The sequence below is a fragment of the Schistocerca nitens genome, chromosome 2 (assembly GCF_023898315.1).
Source record: "Schistocerca nitens isolate TAMUIC-IGC-003100 chromosome 2, iqSchNite1.1, whole genome shotgun sequence".
Classification (NCBI taxonomy): Eukaryota; Metazoa; Arthropoda; class Insecta; order Orthoptera; family Acrididae; genus Schistocerca; species Schistocerca nitens.
In genome coordinates this window covers 798,281,953-798,301,311 of record NC_064615.1, presented here as the reverse complement: position 1 = coordinate 798,301,311, position 19,359 = coordinate 798,281,953, and the positions used below count along the sequence as shown (strand labels likewise).

The following is a 19,359-nucleotide window of genomic DNA, read 5'->3' as shown; positions in this document are numbered from 1 at the left end:
CATAACCTCTTCACACCCCCACCTGGCGTCTGATAGAAAGCAACGGACTCCCAGCAACATTCTGTGTTAATCCCCACCACTGATCGGAGACTAGCTGCAGCCAGGCTATGGAATTCTCGTCCGACGTGTAGCGTTGACGTTAATACCTCAACAGCCGGCCGCAGTGGCCGAGCGGTTCTAGGCGCTACAGTCTGGAGCCGCGCGACCGCTATGGTCGAAGGTTCGAATTCCGCCTCGGGCATGGATGTGTGTGATGTCCTTCAGTTAGTTAGGTTTAAGTAGTTCTAAGTTCTAGGGGACTGATGACCTCAGAAGTTAACTCCCATAGTGCTGAGAGCCATTCGAACCAATACCTCAATACAGACGGCTGCGTTTGGGATCGTGCCGTGACCAGCTGATGAATAGCGTCATTCAGAAATGAATTTCGGTCGTGCTCTACCCTGAATGAACATCGTCGGCGAAATTCAAATGGTTCAAATGGCTCTGAGCACTATGGGACTCAACTGCTGAGGTCATAAGTCCCCTAGAACTTAGAACTACTTAAACCTAACTAACCTAAGGACAACACACACATCCATGCCCGAGGCAGGATTCGAACCTGCGACCGTAGCGGTCGCGCGGTTCCAGACTGTAGCGCCAGAACCGCTCGGCCACCAGCGGCCGGCCGTCGGCGAAATTGATGGTGGCCTGAGGAAAGCGACTGTCCTACCAATGTTTTGGAGAAGCACAGTGATGTTACTCATTGCGTTATGGTCTAGAGAGCCATCGGGCATGACTTCAGGGCACGACTGAGGTCTCTGACGACACAACAGTACGTCACGGTCATCCTGTGTCTATATGTGTTACCTCTCATGCAACTCTATCGTGGTGCCATTTTTCAACAGGACAATGCTCGTATCTCTAAGAACTATCGACCTGATGCTGTGGTCAGCAGTCTCTCCAGATTGTCCCAGATAAGATGTGTGGGATCAGCCCAACCCAGACGTCAACTCCGCACTGTTATCAGTAGTTTGACTATCAGAGACCATTTACGTGCCAGCTTCCCTCAGGAGGGGATGTAATGGCCGTATGACACCCTTCCCAAACTAATGAGTGCTTGCATCCAGGCCAGAGAAGGTGCAACATCTTACTGATACGCGGCCTCATACTGTCAAGTTCTTTGTCAGTTTTACTCGATTTTGTAATAATTGAAACAACGACACATACTCTCTCAACCAGTGAAGTCTCATTTCGCTTTCTTCTGTGTAGTTAACTTTTTTTGTCAGGTTGTGTGTAATTCTACTTCTGTGTGCGAGGTCATGTATTATGGCTTTTGAGACAAAGCAAGGCCGTAGGTCAGCAACAATAAACTGTTCTGCCTGTAGTCATGCTGGTGTCAGCCTGACAACAATGCAGCCACAAGTAAATATAATCGATGCTTGATAAATCTTACAATCCCACAATTCGATTAACTAAGTAAACTTCGCACGTGCCTTCACCTCCTCAGGTCTGATGTATCCGCTTGAAGAATGTCCTTATTGCTTTAGAAGGAACCGACCTCTGCTGAACTCGGAATATCAGGATATAAGAAAAAACTGTGATACTACGCCAGCGTTCCACAGAAACTGATTTCTACTACCAATAGATGATTTTTTTTAAATACTGTTTGTTCCTTTCCTCTCCACCTTTCTTTTGTATTTGAAATTGGTTCTTATGAGGTTACTCGTCTGGCACGATCGATTTCGAGCTCGTTCCCTGACGTAGTAGACAAAGACACCTACGAGTATATCTCCAGTGATCTTCACGGAATGAGAAACTTGAAGTGGCTCATACAACTCTGTTGGCTGTGCTGCAAAAGCGATATTTTCTTATCTACGAAGGATTTGGTGTAGCCACCTGCGATAGTAATTATTTTTGGTCACTTAAGTATTGATGCGGATCTCTTGGTGTTCATTTTTTTATTTTGGTTAAACTGAACGCCGGCCGTCCTTGTAGTGTATGTAGTTCCATACTCACAAATTGGCAAATATTCCAACCACACTTCTGAATAAGTGCGTCACATGTTAGTGCTAAAGTAATGTCACAGTTTTGATTTTCACTCAATCGTTAAACAACTACTGATTTCTGGAGATGTAGCTGTTAAGTACATATAAGTTACGGTGAAACTTGTTTTAAAAGTGAGACAACCTTTATCTACGACATCTATCTCCGATGTTCGTAATTAAAACGTGTTAAATGAGGATTACAATCAGCAGGTCGTACGTAGCAGCGCAGAAGGGGGTAGTGGAAGATCAGTGCTAACCCCTTCCTTCCTGTAAAAAAAACTATCTTCCCAACATGCATTCTGACCCGCCACACATAGCTCAAACCCTGGATGCACTCTTGATAACAATAATTTGGAGCGAATGCCGTGCTGTGTGTTTCGCTAAAGACTGTCACAAGATACCTGTCTGCCACAAATTGGTTAGTCTGATATTCACGGCTCGCAGAAAATTTTCGTATTTTAGATAGCGTGTCGTACAATCCGTACAGCTGTCTTATTTTAATTTGTTTAGCAGTCCGATACTAGGTCTGATCTCGGACGAATTCTCTCTTTTATGAGTCCTTTCAGACAGTTAATGTTTTGTGTTTGTCGACCAAACGGAGCGGTGCAGTGGTAAGACACTGGACTCGAATTCGGGCGGATAGCAGTCCAAATCCTCCTACGGCCTTGCAGATTTAGGTTTTCAATGTTTTACAAAACTGCTTGAGGTAAATACTAGGATGGTTATTTGGAAAATAGCACAGCCAATATCCTCCCCTTTCGTTTCCAAAACCAAGCCTTTATTTCATCTGTAATGATCCGGGCTCCCGGGTTCGATTCCCGGCGGGGTCAGGGATTTTCTCTGCCTCGTGATGGCTGGGTGTTGTGTGCTGTCCTTAGGTTAGTTAGGTTTAAGTAGTTCTAAGTTCTAGGGGACTGATGACCATAGATGTTAAGTCCCATAGTGCTCAGAGCCATTTGAACCATTTTTTTCTGTAATGATATTGTCTTCGATCGAATGATACGGCTTTATCTTCCTTCCTTTATGCATGTGAAAAACTGCATGTTCAACTTGAAATTTAAGTCTCCTTACATCTGATTTACTATTTTAGCTGAGAGTCCGTCAGATGAATGAAACATAGAACATGGGTAACGAAGCTCTCCCAGGTTTATATCTACCACAGTACTAGTGCGTTTACTATCTTTTTAGTGTACTTCCGTTTATGAAGATATATTAACAGCATCGTTGAGGATGTGTCCTAAGTACCTATTAATTTTGAAGAAATATGGACAGCCCTGCGTTACATACCCGAAGCGGCTGAGATAGGAGCTATCATTCCGATGCGCCTTTGGCAGGACACTGACATGACTGCTTGACAGAGGGCATGCTATTTAAACGCATGACAAGCAGAGGGCATGACCCGATCGCACGATATCTCTCACTTACTGAGCGACGTGACATTAAGCTCTCCACCATCTTCATTAGCTTCAGCGTGTCCGACGGGTGGACGCCGTGACCCCAGATAAGACGAGGAGGAATGCACACTCTTTAATAAATACATTGTGAACTGAACTACAGCATGTATTAGTAACGAGATTCGCTGCTCCACTTATAACGAAGTGATAAATTGAGCGGCTGCTCCTCGAAAGAGTCTCGTTGGAGCTGTCGAAAGCTAGAATTCTTGAATTCTAGAATTCCCGTAAACGTAATGTTGTTCATTGTTTTGTTTGGGTGGAAAGAACGCCAGAAACCGGCTAAATCATATTTCCTGTTGACAGAACGGGAGAGAGAGAGATGAAGAGAAAGACAAAAAGTAAAAGAGAGGGAGAGGAAAAGGTAAGAACAGGAACAGAAAGAGACAAGAAGAGTGAGGTGGGGAAGAGGGGTGCTCTGTACCTGTGTTTAACGTTAGAGTCATTGCATTCTTGCATTTCTGGCAAATATTAGAGCGAAAGCTTTCACAGCCGGAGTCGATTTCGAGAAACTTTTTGAGGGTATGTGACCGCGTCGTATGTACAACGTGAACGGTAACTGTTAACAACTTATGATATTGGCGTAGGCGAAGTCGGGACGAACAAATTAATATAGGACACTAGTGGTCTTTCAAGGTGGGAAACATCGTCACAGTGCCCCTTAAAGGCCGTTAAGTTGAGGCGCATTCACACCGTGCGAGGTTTCGTTTAAAATCGTCCGTGAATGTCCATAACACATTGTTCTTGCCACTGGACTCGCATTCGGAAGGACGACGGTTCAATCCCGCGTCCGACAATTCTGATTTAGGTTTCCCGTGATTTCCCTAAATCGCCCCAGGCAAATTCCGGGATGGTTCCTATGAAAGGGCACGGCCGACGTCCTTCCCCGTCCTTCCCTAATCCGAGAGACCGATGAACTCGCTGTTTTGTCTCTTCCCCCAAACAACCCAACCCAACCCATTGTTCTTGCCTATGCAAATTGTAAAACTGACGTTCGTGTAAATTTTGTCTCAAAATATGGCGAACTTAAGCAGTATAAAATTAACGATTAAATCGATTTGTTTGTCTGGCCTTCTTACTTAGAAACTACTGTGCTTGTAGGCCGCCAGGTTTGTCCACAACTGAGAACGTTTATCGCGTTACGGACAAGGTCCTCCAACCAGCTTGGAATTTTGACGATCTAACGAGGCAACTGCTTGTGCTGTTGAACCCGGAGATGCTTTAAGGGTGAACCCAAATCGCCTGCCTCTGGCAAAGACTCAGAGCGGTTCGTTTTGTGGGTTGCTCGTGTCTCGTTTCTGTACCCACGTCAAGCGGAGACGGCAGCTGGCAACCACAGGACAGCTACCGCTAGCGACTGCCGGACGAGCTGTCAACACGCCCGCGGCACGTGTGGATTTACTGCACGGCTGCGGGCGGCAGCGTCGGCTAGCGCACAAGGCGAGGACTTAAGTACACGCCACTGAGTGCATTCCTTCCTGAGCTCTGGGCTCAAAAGTGCGAAGAACACATCAAGCGCGGCAGTGCTGTTTCCCTTAGTGACAGAGGGAAGCGAATTCGGATTTTAACGTCCCGTTGACGCCCAGGTCATCAAAGACAGAAAACAAGCTCAGTTGAACAAAGCTAAGGCAGAAATCGATCGTGTCTTTTTTGAAGGAATCATCCTACCATTCTCCAGAAGTGTCTATGGTCTTTGCCAAGAGAGCCTGACGAAAGATATCAAGAAGTAGAAGAGATTAAGAGATAAGCTTCAACGGTAATAAAAGGGAAATTTAAACGGGAGTCGGTACTGAAGGTAGACAAAGTCGTCGTTGCACAGGCTCCATTGTACAGCGGAATAACGGAAGCGATGTCAGAGTGCGGGAGAAGAGCTGTAGGTAGTTATTTACTTCTCGCTCCATATGCGATAGCAACTGGGTTTTATACATCTCGTGCTCCACAGGTCATTAGTCCCCTAGAACTTACGACTACTTAAACCTAACTATTCTAAGGACATTACACACATCCATGCCCGAGGCAGGATTCGAACCTGCGACCGTAGCGGTCGCGCGGTTCCAGACTGAAGAGCTTAGAACCGCTCGGCCACACTGGCCCGCTGCAATGCAAGTGTGCGCCAGTGATTTAGAAGGCATCAGATATGAAATCGCACTATAAAGTAAACCACGGATTTGCTATCATAATTGTAACAGCAGCTGTCAAAGATTGATAAACAATAAGGAAAAGGCTACAGATATAATTATTTGCGTTGTCAGTAACACGTATGTGCATGACAAACAAATGTAAATTCAACCTGCAAACACAGGACCTACCAAATATTTGTACAAAGCACCTTTCGCCAGCACGTGTACCGTCGTGTGCAGAGTTATCCTCTTATGTGGAAATTAAAATGTGTTTAAAATTTCAGTGAATTACAAACATTAGCTGTGTACAAAAATAGTTCAAATGGCTCTGAGCACTATGGGACTTAATTTCTGGGGTCATCAGTCCCCTAGAACTTACAACTACTTAAATCTAACTAACCTAAGGACATCACACACATCCATGCCCGAGGCAGGATTCAAGCCTGCGACCGTAGCGGTCGTGCGGTTCCAGACTGTAGAGCCTAGAACCGCTCGGCCACCCCGGCCGGCCCAGCTGTGTACGGGACGTTGATAAAAATCAAGGGGGAGATTTGAAAATGTGTGCTCGACCGGGATTCGAACCATATATCTCCTGTTTACTAAACAGGCGCTCTATCCCCTATTCTTTTACATTTTTTTCGTTATTGTTCGTTGTATTTGGTAGTAGCCGACGTCACACGACATCCGTTGAAGTTCGTTGTTGATCCCTTCACTCAGTTTTTTTTTTTTTATTACAGCGACCAGCCAGCTCTCTGACCGAACACGCTGATCTACCGTGCCGGCGGCCCCTAAGCCACCGAGGGGACAGGAATTAGCGCGGCTGCGCGGATTTATCCCAAGCACGCTCCCCCCCCCCCCCCCCCCCCCCCCACCAACAGGCCCATATTCTGAACTTACTCCACAGACTACGAATGTAGTGCTCCCTGCCCATTAATTTCAATGCTCGTGGCATGAGTTCGGGCGTATGTATGCATCCGCACAGAAATGATCCTTGCCTTGTGATCGCCGAATTATATGTGTATCATACAGATATAAAATGTGTTTCTTTCAATGGCTTGTTCGTCATCTCTCTTCGCTTATCCTTAGAAATGTTGCCATAAAGTTTCATAGCCCTACGAACACTCTTTTCTCATGGAGGCCCTCTCAAGTGGCGAAAGTTTAATTATAACCACCCCGTACTTTGCTCACCACGTCCCATGCCCGCAACGACCGGTGGCGAAATTAAGACCACAGTGAAAGTCCTGAGGAGCTTTCTACAGATGTGTTCTGCAGTGTCTCTAGAATGCCCGTCTGTCGCGTCACCTCGTACTTTTCAGTTCGGAGCACACAGTGAGCACGTAAATATGCCTAGAACAATAGTGTCCTGCCGAGCGGTTTTGGCTGACTCCATGCAACCCACATAACGTAACTGTCATGCGTTTCTCTCTTCATGACAATCCTCGGCCGCATACTGCAGGTCCAACGAAGACGCTCCACCAGCGTTTTCGATTAGAAGTGTTCGATCCCCACCATACAGCCCGGGTTTGGCTCCCTCTGATTTTAATCTCTTCGCTCACATGAACCGCTGTCAATGACAACAGCATTTCGGCACAGACAACGAGCTGCATAACAACGCAGGGAACTGGCGGAAATTCACAGACGGCTGCCGTATATGACGAGGGCTTTGTAAAGTTGGTACCACGCTACCACAGATGTGTAACTCTGAGCGTCGCTTATGTACAGAAGTAGCTGGGAAGTGGAGCTAAATATAGTAAGTAAAACGTATTTGATTTTCACTGTGGTTTACATTTCGCGGCCTATCGTAAGTTGGAAAAAAATGGTCCTCGTACGTATAACAAACTTCCAGACGTTGTTCAGAGATACCTCCTGGGTATTTTGTTATAAGGAACTCATGTTTATTACAGAGTAATAACGCGGTTATAATTTATTCGATTTTTTGCCGCAGTCACTCTTGGTTCAGAGAAAATACCTTCGTGATACTGAAGGATCCTATAATATGCAATAATCAAAACGTACAACACACAACACAAAATAATACAACAACCCTCAGACGAAACATCGTACTGTGATGTGATTGCCGTCTCTGGGGGAGGGGGCGGGCACTGTTCAGCATAACGTCGTTGTGTCGCTCTTGCATTACATTTCGTGAACCCATACATGGGGTGAATTTCGTCCAGCTCTCCGTTAGTAAAGCTATCCATACAGCTGTGTATCACTGTAACGTACAACTAACACAGCCGGAGAAACAAACCCAGGACAGAATCGAGCAGTGCTGAATGCATGCTAGAAGTCGAAGAGCAAAATGGGTAGTACTGTTATCAACAACAGATACCGTGAGCGAGTGGAAACAAGACAAACAGAGCATACCATTGATGTTTGCACTGTTGCGCACTATTTTTATGCAATGCAGATACAAAGCTAATTGGGGCAAGAATCCAAAGCATATGCAATAACTCTGTAACGAGGTGCCAGACACCGTAGTTCCCTTGTAACGGAATACTCAGAAGGTATCTCTGAACAAACTCTGGAAATTTGTCGGCTGACGGGCCAAAACATAATGACAGCTGCCGGCCCCGACGTTGAATGACACCGCTGGTGTCGCGGACAGGTGACGGCGCAAGGTAAGTGTACGACGAAGCGAGAACGACCACAATGATCTCTGCCCCGTTAGTACTGTATATTTTCCCTACCGCGTAACGTGTCCACTACGATACTGGCCACAAATGTGGAGACTGTCTGGCCCTCCGCGTGGAAATGATCATCTTGGGAACGGGGAAGCTGTTAGGCTGTTCGCGTGCTACTACAGTGTGCATCTACGGAAAGTGATTGAAGAGAGGTGAAATCACGAACTGCCGACACGGTGTTCAACGTCCAGGCTACAACATAGAAAATGGAGGTCGGAAGCTTTTCCACTCTGAATAGGAGGAAATGCGGTAATCTATGGGAGATATAATGGTAAACTACAATCATATCTCCCGTAGATTAGCGTACTTTAGAGCACACAGTTCAGAGCACATTACGGATTATGCGACACAACAATAGACGAATCCTACGTGTTCCCTTGTTGACCAAAGGACATCGTCAGTGACGATTGCAGTCTGGATGGGATCATCAGGATTGGAGCGTTGATCAATGGATGAATTGCGTTTCTTGTTACTCAAGTCGATGGCAGTGTCAGGAAGCTCTATCCTCCTGGGCAACGCCTGTTTGAAACATGCAACGCGATACAGACGAAGGGTGATCGGGGATTTATTATGGAATAGGATATGTTCATTGGGCGTCGTATAATGATTATTATTATTAAATTCAAACTTAAGCTCATGTCTACATAGTTTTTAAGGATTTAGATGACTGTTTCAGACAGGGCTCAACTTTATATTCTTCTCGTTCTATTTCTTGCCCTGTATCGTTTCACAGGACAGGCGTAGCATTACGCAGATAATATTCTAGCGTTTCAAAATTATGGCCATTGTCAAGCACGTTATATTAACTTTCAAAACCTTAGGAAATACTCGGTAGGGAACAAGACATGTACGCTAAATTTACATACTTTCGTTCGTGTGTCTCTCTACTGACAGCTGTTCTCACCTTTAGAAGAATGTGTACAGGAATTAAACATTTATGGTGGAACAACAATGCACTTTTTCCTATCTTATAACGATGGCGTTGAAGGAACTACACAAGGAGTGTCTATCAGTCCTGCTCATCTGATCGACAACACTTGCCGCAACCGTGCGTAAGGCGCCTAGAGAAGGGCAACCCGCGATGCACACACTACCTGTCCACGGCTGCAGAGTGCGGAACGTATACACAGGCGGTACGTCCGAGATCCGACATCAAGGACGTCTGGTGCTGCCGCACCGGCTGAACCTGGCGCGCATACCACTAAATGATTATTCAACATTAAAGGGCTCTCCAAAGCTACGATTACGGCATGGAGGTCTGGCAATGCGAACATCTGGATCAATCAAGTCCTGTTTCTCTGTACGGTAATTAGTGAATGAAAATGCCTTATAGGTTACAAAACACAGACAGTGATTGTGTAGCATAAGTATTATTCTCTCTCTCTCTCTCTCGCTCTTCCTCTTTCTCCCTCTTTCTCTCTCCGTCTCTGTCTCTGTCTCTCTCTCTCTCTCTCTCTCTCACACACACACACACACACACACACACATACGCACACACACGCAAAACCCTGTTCAGTTTGCTTGCTTCGCTTGTTTCGTTGCAGTATCTATCAGTGCTCTAACAAATTGTTGGTGCTTAACGAAGACAACGTTCAACAAAGTGAAAATAGTCGCTTCTCTCAGCAGGCTCCAGCGAAACTGAAATGTAATTCAGGAAAGGACAAACGTTACCAAACAACAAGGCACCATTACTAATTCTGAAAGAATTCGACCACCTAACAACTCTTTTCTCATTTCATAAGCTTCACCATCTTTTTTGGTCGGCTCATAATTTTCTTTCTGTGGTGTGTTAGGGATCGTCGAAAGAGGCAAAGTAAGTTGCGTATTTGTTTCTATGCAGTGTCGCACATACAATGTCTTTCATAATAACGTCATCTGTAATGTGATTACAATAATTAGTGACACGATGCTCATATCGGAAAGAAAAAATCAACAGTAAGTAACCTGTCTCAGGCAGTGAGCTCTGGTATTTTATAATAGGTTATACCAGCTGAGTTATGAGACGATGCGCTTGAAATGAATTGGGTTTACTAGCAATAGACACAGACTTATTAATGGTGGATCGTGGATCATTCAGCAATGAAATTCCAATAGAAACCTACTACAATCTTAGTTCTGTGAAAATTATGTGACAAGACATTTCATAAAAAAGTAATAGAAATTTTAAATCAGTTTACAGAGAAGAAATCGAACGTGAATAGTGTGACAAGCAATATGATTTACACAAAAGGATATTAAATACTGTTGGAATACGTGGAAGTAATTCATTTGTGAACTGCGCAGTTGATAAAAATGGTTCAAATGGCTCTGAGCACTATGGGACTCAACATCTTAGGTCATAAGTCCCCTAGAACTTAGAACTACTTAAACCTAACTAACCTAAGGACATCACACACATCCATGCCCGAGGCAGGATTCGAACCTGCGACCGTAGCAGTCCCGCGGTTCCGGACTGCAGCGCAGGAACCGCTAGACCACCGCGGCCGGCCGCAGTTGATATCTAGTCTCAAAAAAAAATATTACTGTTTAGTTTTACTAATTACTTAGAACGATTGAAACACGTGGTGACAGTCTGGTGAAGGTGACAGACCAAGCCACATCCAACGACAATGTGTAGCTCCCTCGTTTTTCGAGGATAGTGGCCGCACCGACTGAGACACAAGCACAAGCGGGAGCGTCGCGTAATTCTTACTTGACAGTTTGTCGTCATACAGCTAACTACTAAATTCCTCCAGACTAGAATAGACAGCGTCACTGAATCAGGAGATGCAAAACTCAGAGTTCCCGAGTGGTGTTCCTTGGTTCCAAGAAGTGAGGCGGCGCAGAGGTAAGGTGTTGGATTCGCAATCGGGAGGATGTTGGTTGGAGAAACTCGTCCGGCCAGCGGAAGTGTAGGTTTTTCCGTGATTCCCCTAAATCATTTTAGGTAAATGAAGAGACCGTTCCTTCAAAAAGAACGCGGCATTCTCATTCCCTCTAAATCCGAGTGTGTTCTGCGACCCTAATGACCTCGTCTTTGATGGGGTGATAAACCATAATTTGTTTTCCTTTCTTCGTGACAAAAGAATCTTACACCCCTTCCCTTTCTTTACTTAGACACTGGGAAAATACAGCTGTTCTAAAAATATCTTCCGACAGGTCACATGAATCATTAAAATTCGCTCTTCGATTCGGAAATGATAACTGTATCAAAAGAGAACCGTCCGGAAAGACGAGCGCGTTAGAGCGCCGCTTCCGGGATAGTAGAGCCGAGCCCGCCATGGACCGAATCCACCTCGAGGAGTAACGACGAGGGCCGGTAAGCCGCGGTTTTTAGGCTGTTTCCCATATTCATCTGGGCAAATACCGGGATCGCTCCCACCTCTGGCCTCAGTTACACGCTACGAAAATATTGCAGAACGTTCTTACATAGTTCTACTCTGTACGAAGACAGATGGAGTTAACAGATCCCGCCCTGGAAGGGGGTGGGGGGGGGGGGGGAGGGTGGTGACGTCAGGAAGGGTATGTGGCCATCAACTACCATTAACTCAACTCATGAACAATGCGGACCCCATGGTAGAAACGGGAAATGGCAAAAGTAGGAGGAGGAGGAGGAGGAGGAAGAGGAGAAGAAGAAGAAGAAGAAGAAGATGGAGAAGTACGTCAAAACGGAGCTGAGCTGTTCAAGGGACGATCAAAATGTTTTCGTTCGAGGAGTAGCGCGTTTCAGACGCGTGTGTATAAGTACCGACGTGTAGGCAAAGGTTAGTTTGGCCTTCGAACGGCAACTTTTTGATTGTCCCTTATATCTACAATTTTTACTGTAGTCTGATTGTGAAACAAAAGTGAAATAAGTTAGAAGTTATAAATTAATAAAAACGACGCTTATTGCTTCAACATTTTCATTACGAAGTAATTCTTCTTAAAAAATCTGTTTGCTCGAAATATAAGCGATGGGTACATTTTTATTCGCACTCTTCAAGCTAAAGTATCTAAGAGAGCAAAAAAATCAGACATTTCAATGCATAGTTGACAGACAATAGCGCCACGATTTGTACAATATCTGTCGCCGTGAGTGCTAAACAGTAAATCATCTGCACCATTATTTATTTTTTAGAATATGCTGAGGGGTACTCAAGATAAATCAGCGTTGCTTGACAGTTGATCATATTTTGTGTTTAATCCTGTAATTGGTGGTTGGAACCAGCTGAAGCTGTTTTTCTCTGTGCGCTGCACCTCGGATGAAACATTGTTTACAGTAATTACAGCGAGATTACGGAACTGGGGTGGAGATTAGAGCCTCTTCGGACCACTCGAAATAAGACGTTAAGAAGTACCTGAGCACGTGGTCCCGACAGTGCGCCGTAACGTAACTCAGAGAACAATGGGTGATCACGGGGCCCATCCTCACGGGGCGCCTGCGAGAAACAATACGAACGCGTCTTAGTTAACTCGCTGCTTTACGATATCGTCTCACGACGCCCGAGGAACATACGGAGCGCTGGGAAGAGGATCATTCATCAGACAAGTGTTTATGACAAGTGTGTCCTAATGTCACTCCAGGGCGAGGCTGCGATAAGCCTCGATTGCTTGGGCTATTACACGCTTCGGACGTTAGGCCTATCCTTACATTTAAATGAACACCAGTAATGCTGTAACACTACTTTACATAAATAAGCACTGCAGGTCAATAACGGTTCAGTACTGTGTTCCAAATCAGTGTATGTCACCAAACTTATCATTGTTTTATGAAACGTGGAAGTTTTACTTCAGCTTTTGGAATAAACCGCCTTCTAACAACAAAAGCACAAGAAGTTTTTTTCTTTCGTTGCTTAACCAGTTTCGGAATGATGCACTGAAGCATTACATTTTCAGTGCACACGAACATTGATAAGATATGATGGACAACACCGTCTGTTTACGTACATTTAAAAATGGAATGTGGTATTAAGAGAATTGTTATGGCTTCCTTATTGGAAGACTTACTCAAATTCTTAATTGTATCAGGTGCTGACCCCTCCGGATGCCAGAAGGTGGAAAAGCGGTTATAAAATTTTGATTTCTTTCTACAGAGCAAAATACTATATAATTATTTTAGATCTTTGATCATAACTACCTCCAGGAAATAGTTGTTCTTTTGCCGGCTGTTCCAATCACTGTAACCTGATCCTGAAACAGCGGTACGCTGCAAGTGATTTTGCTATCGTGCAGTTCATACTCTTGAGTAACATTGTTAGAGAAAAGAAAATGAAGCAATACTTCCCGTCTGTAAATTCACAACAAAGCAATGAACACAATATCAGTTTTTTCTGAAGTGCATTCCCTTTTTTCCCCTCTTTATACGTCCAGTCTCTATCACATCAACCCTTTAGTAACTTAGCATAGAATCGAGCGCATGTTTTCGTTACATATGAACTTCTAAGCAATTACAATTTTTATTGCCTCTATCGGCCAAACTAAATCCGGCCGCTGTGGCCGAGCGATTATAGGCGCTTCAGGCTGGAACCACGCGGCTGCTACGGTCCCAGGTTCGAATCCTGCCTCGGGCATGGATGTGTGTGATTTCCTTAGGTTAGTTAGGTTTAAGTAGTTCTAAGTTATAGGGGACTGATGATCTCAGATGTTGAGTCCCATAATGCTTAGAGCCGAGCAAAGCTAAGGTCTTACGTTTTGATCATACTATATGTGTCATTTACAAGTATATACATATAAAAATACGTTATGATAACGACGTAAGTCACTTTATCAACAGGAACGAGTCACCAGTATATAAAGTTTTGCAGTTCGATTTATTTAAAAAGTGCTGGGGCTTGTTTAATAAGGACATAAAAAGACATTAAAAAACGGAAGTGATCAAGAGAGAGAGAGAGAGAGAGAGAGAGAGAGAGAGAGAGAGAAGGAGAGAAAAAGAAAGGAAAGATTGTTTTGATCATTATCCTTTCCACACTGCTGTTTTGCCGCGCGGGATAGCCGCGCGGCCTTAGGCGTCTTGTCACGGTCCGTGCGGCTCCCCCCGTTGGAGGTTCGAGTCCTCCCTCGGGCATGGGTGTGTGTGTGTTGTTCATAGTGTAAGTTAGTTTAAGTTAGATTAAGTAGTTTGTAGGCTTAAGGACCGATGACCTCTGTAGTTTGGTCCCATAAGACCTTACCACAAATTTCCATATACACCGCTGTCTTGATATCGAGCACATTTACAGGGAGCTGTGAAATACAAATCACTTTCTAAGCCATTACTCTCTTATATACTAATAAATAACAACTACATCAAGTCTCAGTTTTTGCTGCACAGGACACCAAACGATGTGTGGTGCTGGGTACATATGACAACAGTATCATTTACTTTGGCTATCCTACTGGTAGTTTACGCACGAGGCATATCTCCCGTATTTCTCTTGTGTTACATTCATGGTCATTGTGCATGCGATACGTTCATGGGCGAAAGTAATGTGTTTCTTGAAACGATTTGACACGTCTGCCCTCGAATGTTAAGAATAATCTCTTCCGTGACTCAAAATGCATTTATTACACGGCCACCCAGTTTGGAGTTTGGTGTGTTTGAGCGTTTCTATGACTCTCACGGTGGTAAAGATACCCGTATTTGTCTATTAAGGAAACAAAGGGATGTAAGTGACGAAATGCTATCACAGCTGATGTACGATTTTCGCTTGCTGTGCTACCCTGAGGTCTGTCGTGATAGTTGTGCGGATTTTACGCGACTAATGTATATTACATGGGCTGCACCACGACGAGGTTTCGTTATGCATCCCGTCAAACAATAGCTGTGCCATCATTCCAACGAATGGCGCACACATTATCTGGTTTTGCCTGTGCTTCGCCTCTGCAGATTAACAGCAATTTCAGTTGACATCTGTTGTAGATTTCTGCTCTAGAAAAGGTATCGCGTTCAGAAAATAAGGGATGTAGGGAAGAATTTAGCAGCCCGTCGATGTCGCAGTGGTACAGCCGTACTACTGTACAGCCATACTACCAGTTCTGTTGGATTAGGATTCTGGGGAACATTCGTCCATATCCTACTTAAGAAACCTTTCCAGAATTCTCCTGAACATGGGACACCTACCTTGGGATCGTCATACCAGAGTTCATACAGCGGTCTTCTGGAATACGTTTCCATTCCGCTACGACCTGTCTCCGTGTCAAGAGACTAGATTAAATGATAACTGTCAGGAGGTGTTAGATACCTACGACCATTGGTCACCGTTACTACTCTGCAGCGTCAGTTGCATGCAGTTGCGAACTGCCATATCCCACAAGGGCGATCTACAGTGTGTTTCGAATACATTCGTCCTACTTCACAAGACTGTAACTTTAACATAAATGTAGATAGAAACAGGGGGTCTATTTTAACTGACAGATCAAAACTAGAAATGTACGTTGGCACCAGTTGTTAGTTGCCAGCTCATGTATTTCGGGGGATGGGTCTCTCTGGCACATCTAGCTTCCTCGCTCGCTCGTTCATCTGGCTCCTCCGAAGAGTGGGAGAACATGCCGAAAATGTCACATTTCAACAGGGCGGAGCACCACCGCACTGACACCTGCGTGTAACAACATTTATCAACAATGAGATACCTCCACAATGGACTGGCCGTAAGGATCCCGTATTGCACCAGTGGTTCAAGGTCGCAAGATTTCACGGTATGTACTTTTACTGAACTTTATTCCAACAACTTGGATGTACTGCCATGTAGAATAGTAACAGCAGCGAATGCAGTAATGCCAAACATGCTGACTGAGACATAGGACAAAGATGAGTATCATCTCGTCATGATTTATGAAAAATACATAGAAAACCCCTCTTTGTAATGAATTAAAGTGTAATCCACCTCTTGCTAAAAAGTTACTTATTTTACTCCAAGTACGGTTGTGGCTCTTGTATTGAAACATTTTCTAGTGGAAAATTGTGCTCTGGTGAACTACAGCGCCGGAGCGGTTATTCTTCAATTCATTTCACGACTGTGGAGCAGCCGCGCTCTACAAACGTGGAGAAACTAGCACTTCTTAATACGTTAAAAACGTTCTACGTCTCTGATATGTGGGCATGTACCGCATTCCAGTGACTGTGGCATGTCTTACGTGGGACAGCTTATTAAAACAGTCGAGCAAAGATGCAAGGAACATCAGCGGCACTCGTGACTAAGCCAACGAAGCAAATCATCAGCTGCGGCCGAAGATTGCCTCGACTACAATCACCGAACGAGGCGGCGCTGTGCTTAGGACAAAGGACTCGTTTTCGGTAGGACGACGGTGCAAATCCCCGTCCGGACATCCAGATTTAAATTTTCTGTGATTTCCCTAAATTTCCCCAGGGAAATGCCGGGATGCTTCACTTGAAAAGGGCACAGCCTATTTCCTTCCCCATCCTTTCGTAATCACAGCTCGTGCTCTGTCTCTTATCACCGTCGGAGCGACGCTGAAATAAAGTGCTTCTTCCTTCCATTTTCGAGTTTAATCAGACTGATTGGGAACCCAGGCACGCTTAACAACGCAGCACAGATCGCGGCACCTGAAGACGATGACTGTGCGTAAAATGGTAGCAACGCCTCGGCTGTACACAGTAAATCATACCATTCAGCGTGTGGATGATATTCGTGCGTCCCGTGGACGGAAAATAGAACTTCAGTCAAAGATAAATGAAATCTTGGAGCTTATAGGCGAATATAGAAAATGTAAGGGTGTATCTCGATACAGTATAAACGAAATGCTCTTGTAAAATTGCATTGTTTTTTTAAATATACAAATTTTATAATCCAATGTATCAGTTAAAATTCTCCCTAAGTTTCTGTCTTCATTCGTGTAAATATGCAGTCTTGTGAAATTGGATACATCTATTTCAAACACCACGTAGATCGACATTCATTACTCGCTCATACCGTTCTACTGCGTCCGATCCAAGTACTTACAGGCTGTATTTCATAAGGATGAAGTAATGTCTCGGGATGGTCTTGCTGTTGCTGAGCAGTCTAGGAAGTACATGAATTCTACGCAGTTCTTGGTAGGATAAAATCCTAGCGAGCCTATACCATCAAGCAGCAGAATGGAAGCGACGAGGTACTTACCAAGCGATGGCGGCGAGGGCACCACAGCGGCGGGCGGCTTGGGGAGGCTGTCAGGTCTGCGTGTCGATCCGCCCCTCACGGGCATCAGAGGGATGCCGCCCCCGCTGCCTTCGTTCGGCTTGAATACCGCCCTGAACGTCGAACAACAGTTACCCATCGCTAGACAGGCCGTCCTTCCCTACTGAGTTACTCCGCTTCGGTACTGGTTGCAACCCGGGCGCGAACAGAACAGAACAGATGCGACTGCTTCGGTGGGAGACGCCGGACTGACGCTACGCGGGCCGGGCCGCGCCTCCTGAGGACCGCCTCGGCAGCGCCCCTAGCGGGCGGCGCGCGAAACTCGCGGCCGTTCCAGGAACGCCGCCGGCCCGCCGTGTCCGTGGACACGCCGCGCCGCTTGCCGGGGGCTTCCATAGTCGCGTTCAGCGACGCGACAGGCGCTCACATCCCATTCCAGCGTTTTGTGCGTAACCGGCTCGCGGTCCGACGGATTTCCGCCCGGCTTGCAGCACTGGGTTCTCCGTGAAGGCTGCCGAAAACACGCAGCTCTTCTAGACAGACGTCAGTTCGTGGAACTGCGAGGGTTCCAGTTGCGCCAAATCAGTTCAAGGGCTTAACACCGACCACGGTAGAAAACGCTGATTACAAACTAACTGAACTGCCACGCAGGCATCAAAGAGACACACGTGTCGACTTCGCAGTAGATAGGATTGACGGAGGACATCGAAAAAGTTCAAAGTAGTATTACGATGCAGTAGATGGTTCAAATGGCTCTGAGCACTATGGAACTCAACTGCTGAGGTCATTAGTCCCCTAGAACTTAGAACTAGTTAAACCTAACTAACCTAAGGACATCACAAACACCCATGCCCGAGGCAGGATTCGAACCTGCGACCGTAGCGGTCTTGCGGTTCCAGACTGCAGGATGCAGTAGAGAGAGAGAGAGAGAGAGAGAGTCACGGGTATTATAAGCTAGTTGGGACGGCAATAATTAAAACAAAGCAATTTTTCGTTGCAGTGAGATCTTTCGATGAAATTTCAGTAAGCACCCGTCTCCGAATGCCACCTACGTAGAGAGAAATAACAATCATCATAAAATATGAGAAATCATAGCTCACACGAAAATCTTTAGTTGTTCCTGTGTGCAGTGTCTGTTCTTTCGGACGTCTGAATAAATAATTAAGGCGAGACAGCCAAAGATCTCTTCACTGCAGATGCATCCCAGGCTCGAACACTTACGGGAATCGAGGAAATGCCGCGAGTAATGAGGATAATGAGCAAGGGGCACTTACATTAGTAGTCTAGGCAAGTTGAAAATTTGGGTCTGACGGGAAGCATGCTCAGGTAGTCCGTGTAGTTGCAGTGACCACTTTGTCCAGATGGCTTAGCGGTCGCAGCATCGGCCTCGTAAGCAGGAGACCATGGTTCGAATGCCGGTCAGGCACAAATTTTCAACTTTTCTCTTTGATTTCAATCAATGCCCACTGTGTGTGACTTTCTAAGGAACCAAACTGCTTAGGTCATCGGTCCCTAGACTTACACACTACTTAAACTAACCTACGCTAAGAACAACACACACACCCACGCCCGAGGGAGGACTCGAACCTCCGGTGGGAGGGCCCGCGCAGTCTGTGACATGACGCCTCAAACCGCGGGGCCACTCTGTACACTGGCAGCCAATGTCTGTAATTCATTTGTGAACTTTGCTGTTCATTTTTCCAACGTCGTACTCGAGAGTGAAAGTCTATGAAAATAGTCTGAAAGTGATTTTGTGCAGTCCCGGCGAAACATTCAACTGTTATTTACGTAGATAATTGGGAAACTTAATCTCAAGCGATACTTCTGAGATTATGCTTTATTATTATTATTGCTCTTGCTGCCGTTTTTTTTTTTTTTTTTTTCAGGCTAAAGAGTGTTTCGTTGGAGCTCTTCACGATTAATGTGTGCAAACCTCTTCATCTCTGCATAACTGCTGCAACTTTTATCCATTTGGTTCCCCTCTACAAACTACCGCCCCTTCCCCTTCC

General features: G+C 45.3%; 1 protein-coding gene across 2 annotated transcripts in view; it reads right to left on the bottom strand.

Moving 5' to 3' along the window:
• LOC126237058 (annulin) overlaps window positions 1-19,359 on the bottom strand; it is a 495,746-nt gene that overhangs the window by 186,497 nt on the left and 289,890 nt on the right. The window contains exon 1 of one of the 2 annotated variants that reach the window (XM_049946840.1): window positions 17,333-17,588. The exons of the other annotated variant lie outside the window; for it this stretch is intronic. Coding sequence (XP_049802797.1) covers window positions 17,333-17,489 — 157 coding nt within the window. The 5' untranslated portion in view covers window positions 17,490-17,588. Of the gene's footprint in view, window positions 1-17,332; window positions 17,589-19,359 lie in introns of those variants that run through there. 2 annotated transcript variants of the gene reach the window in all.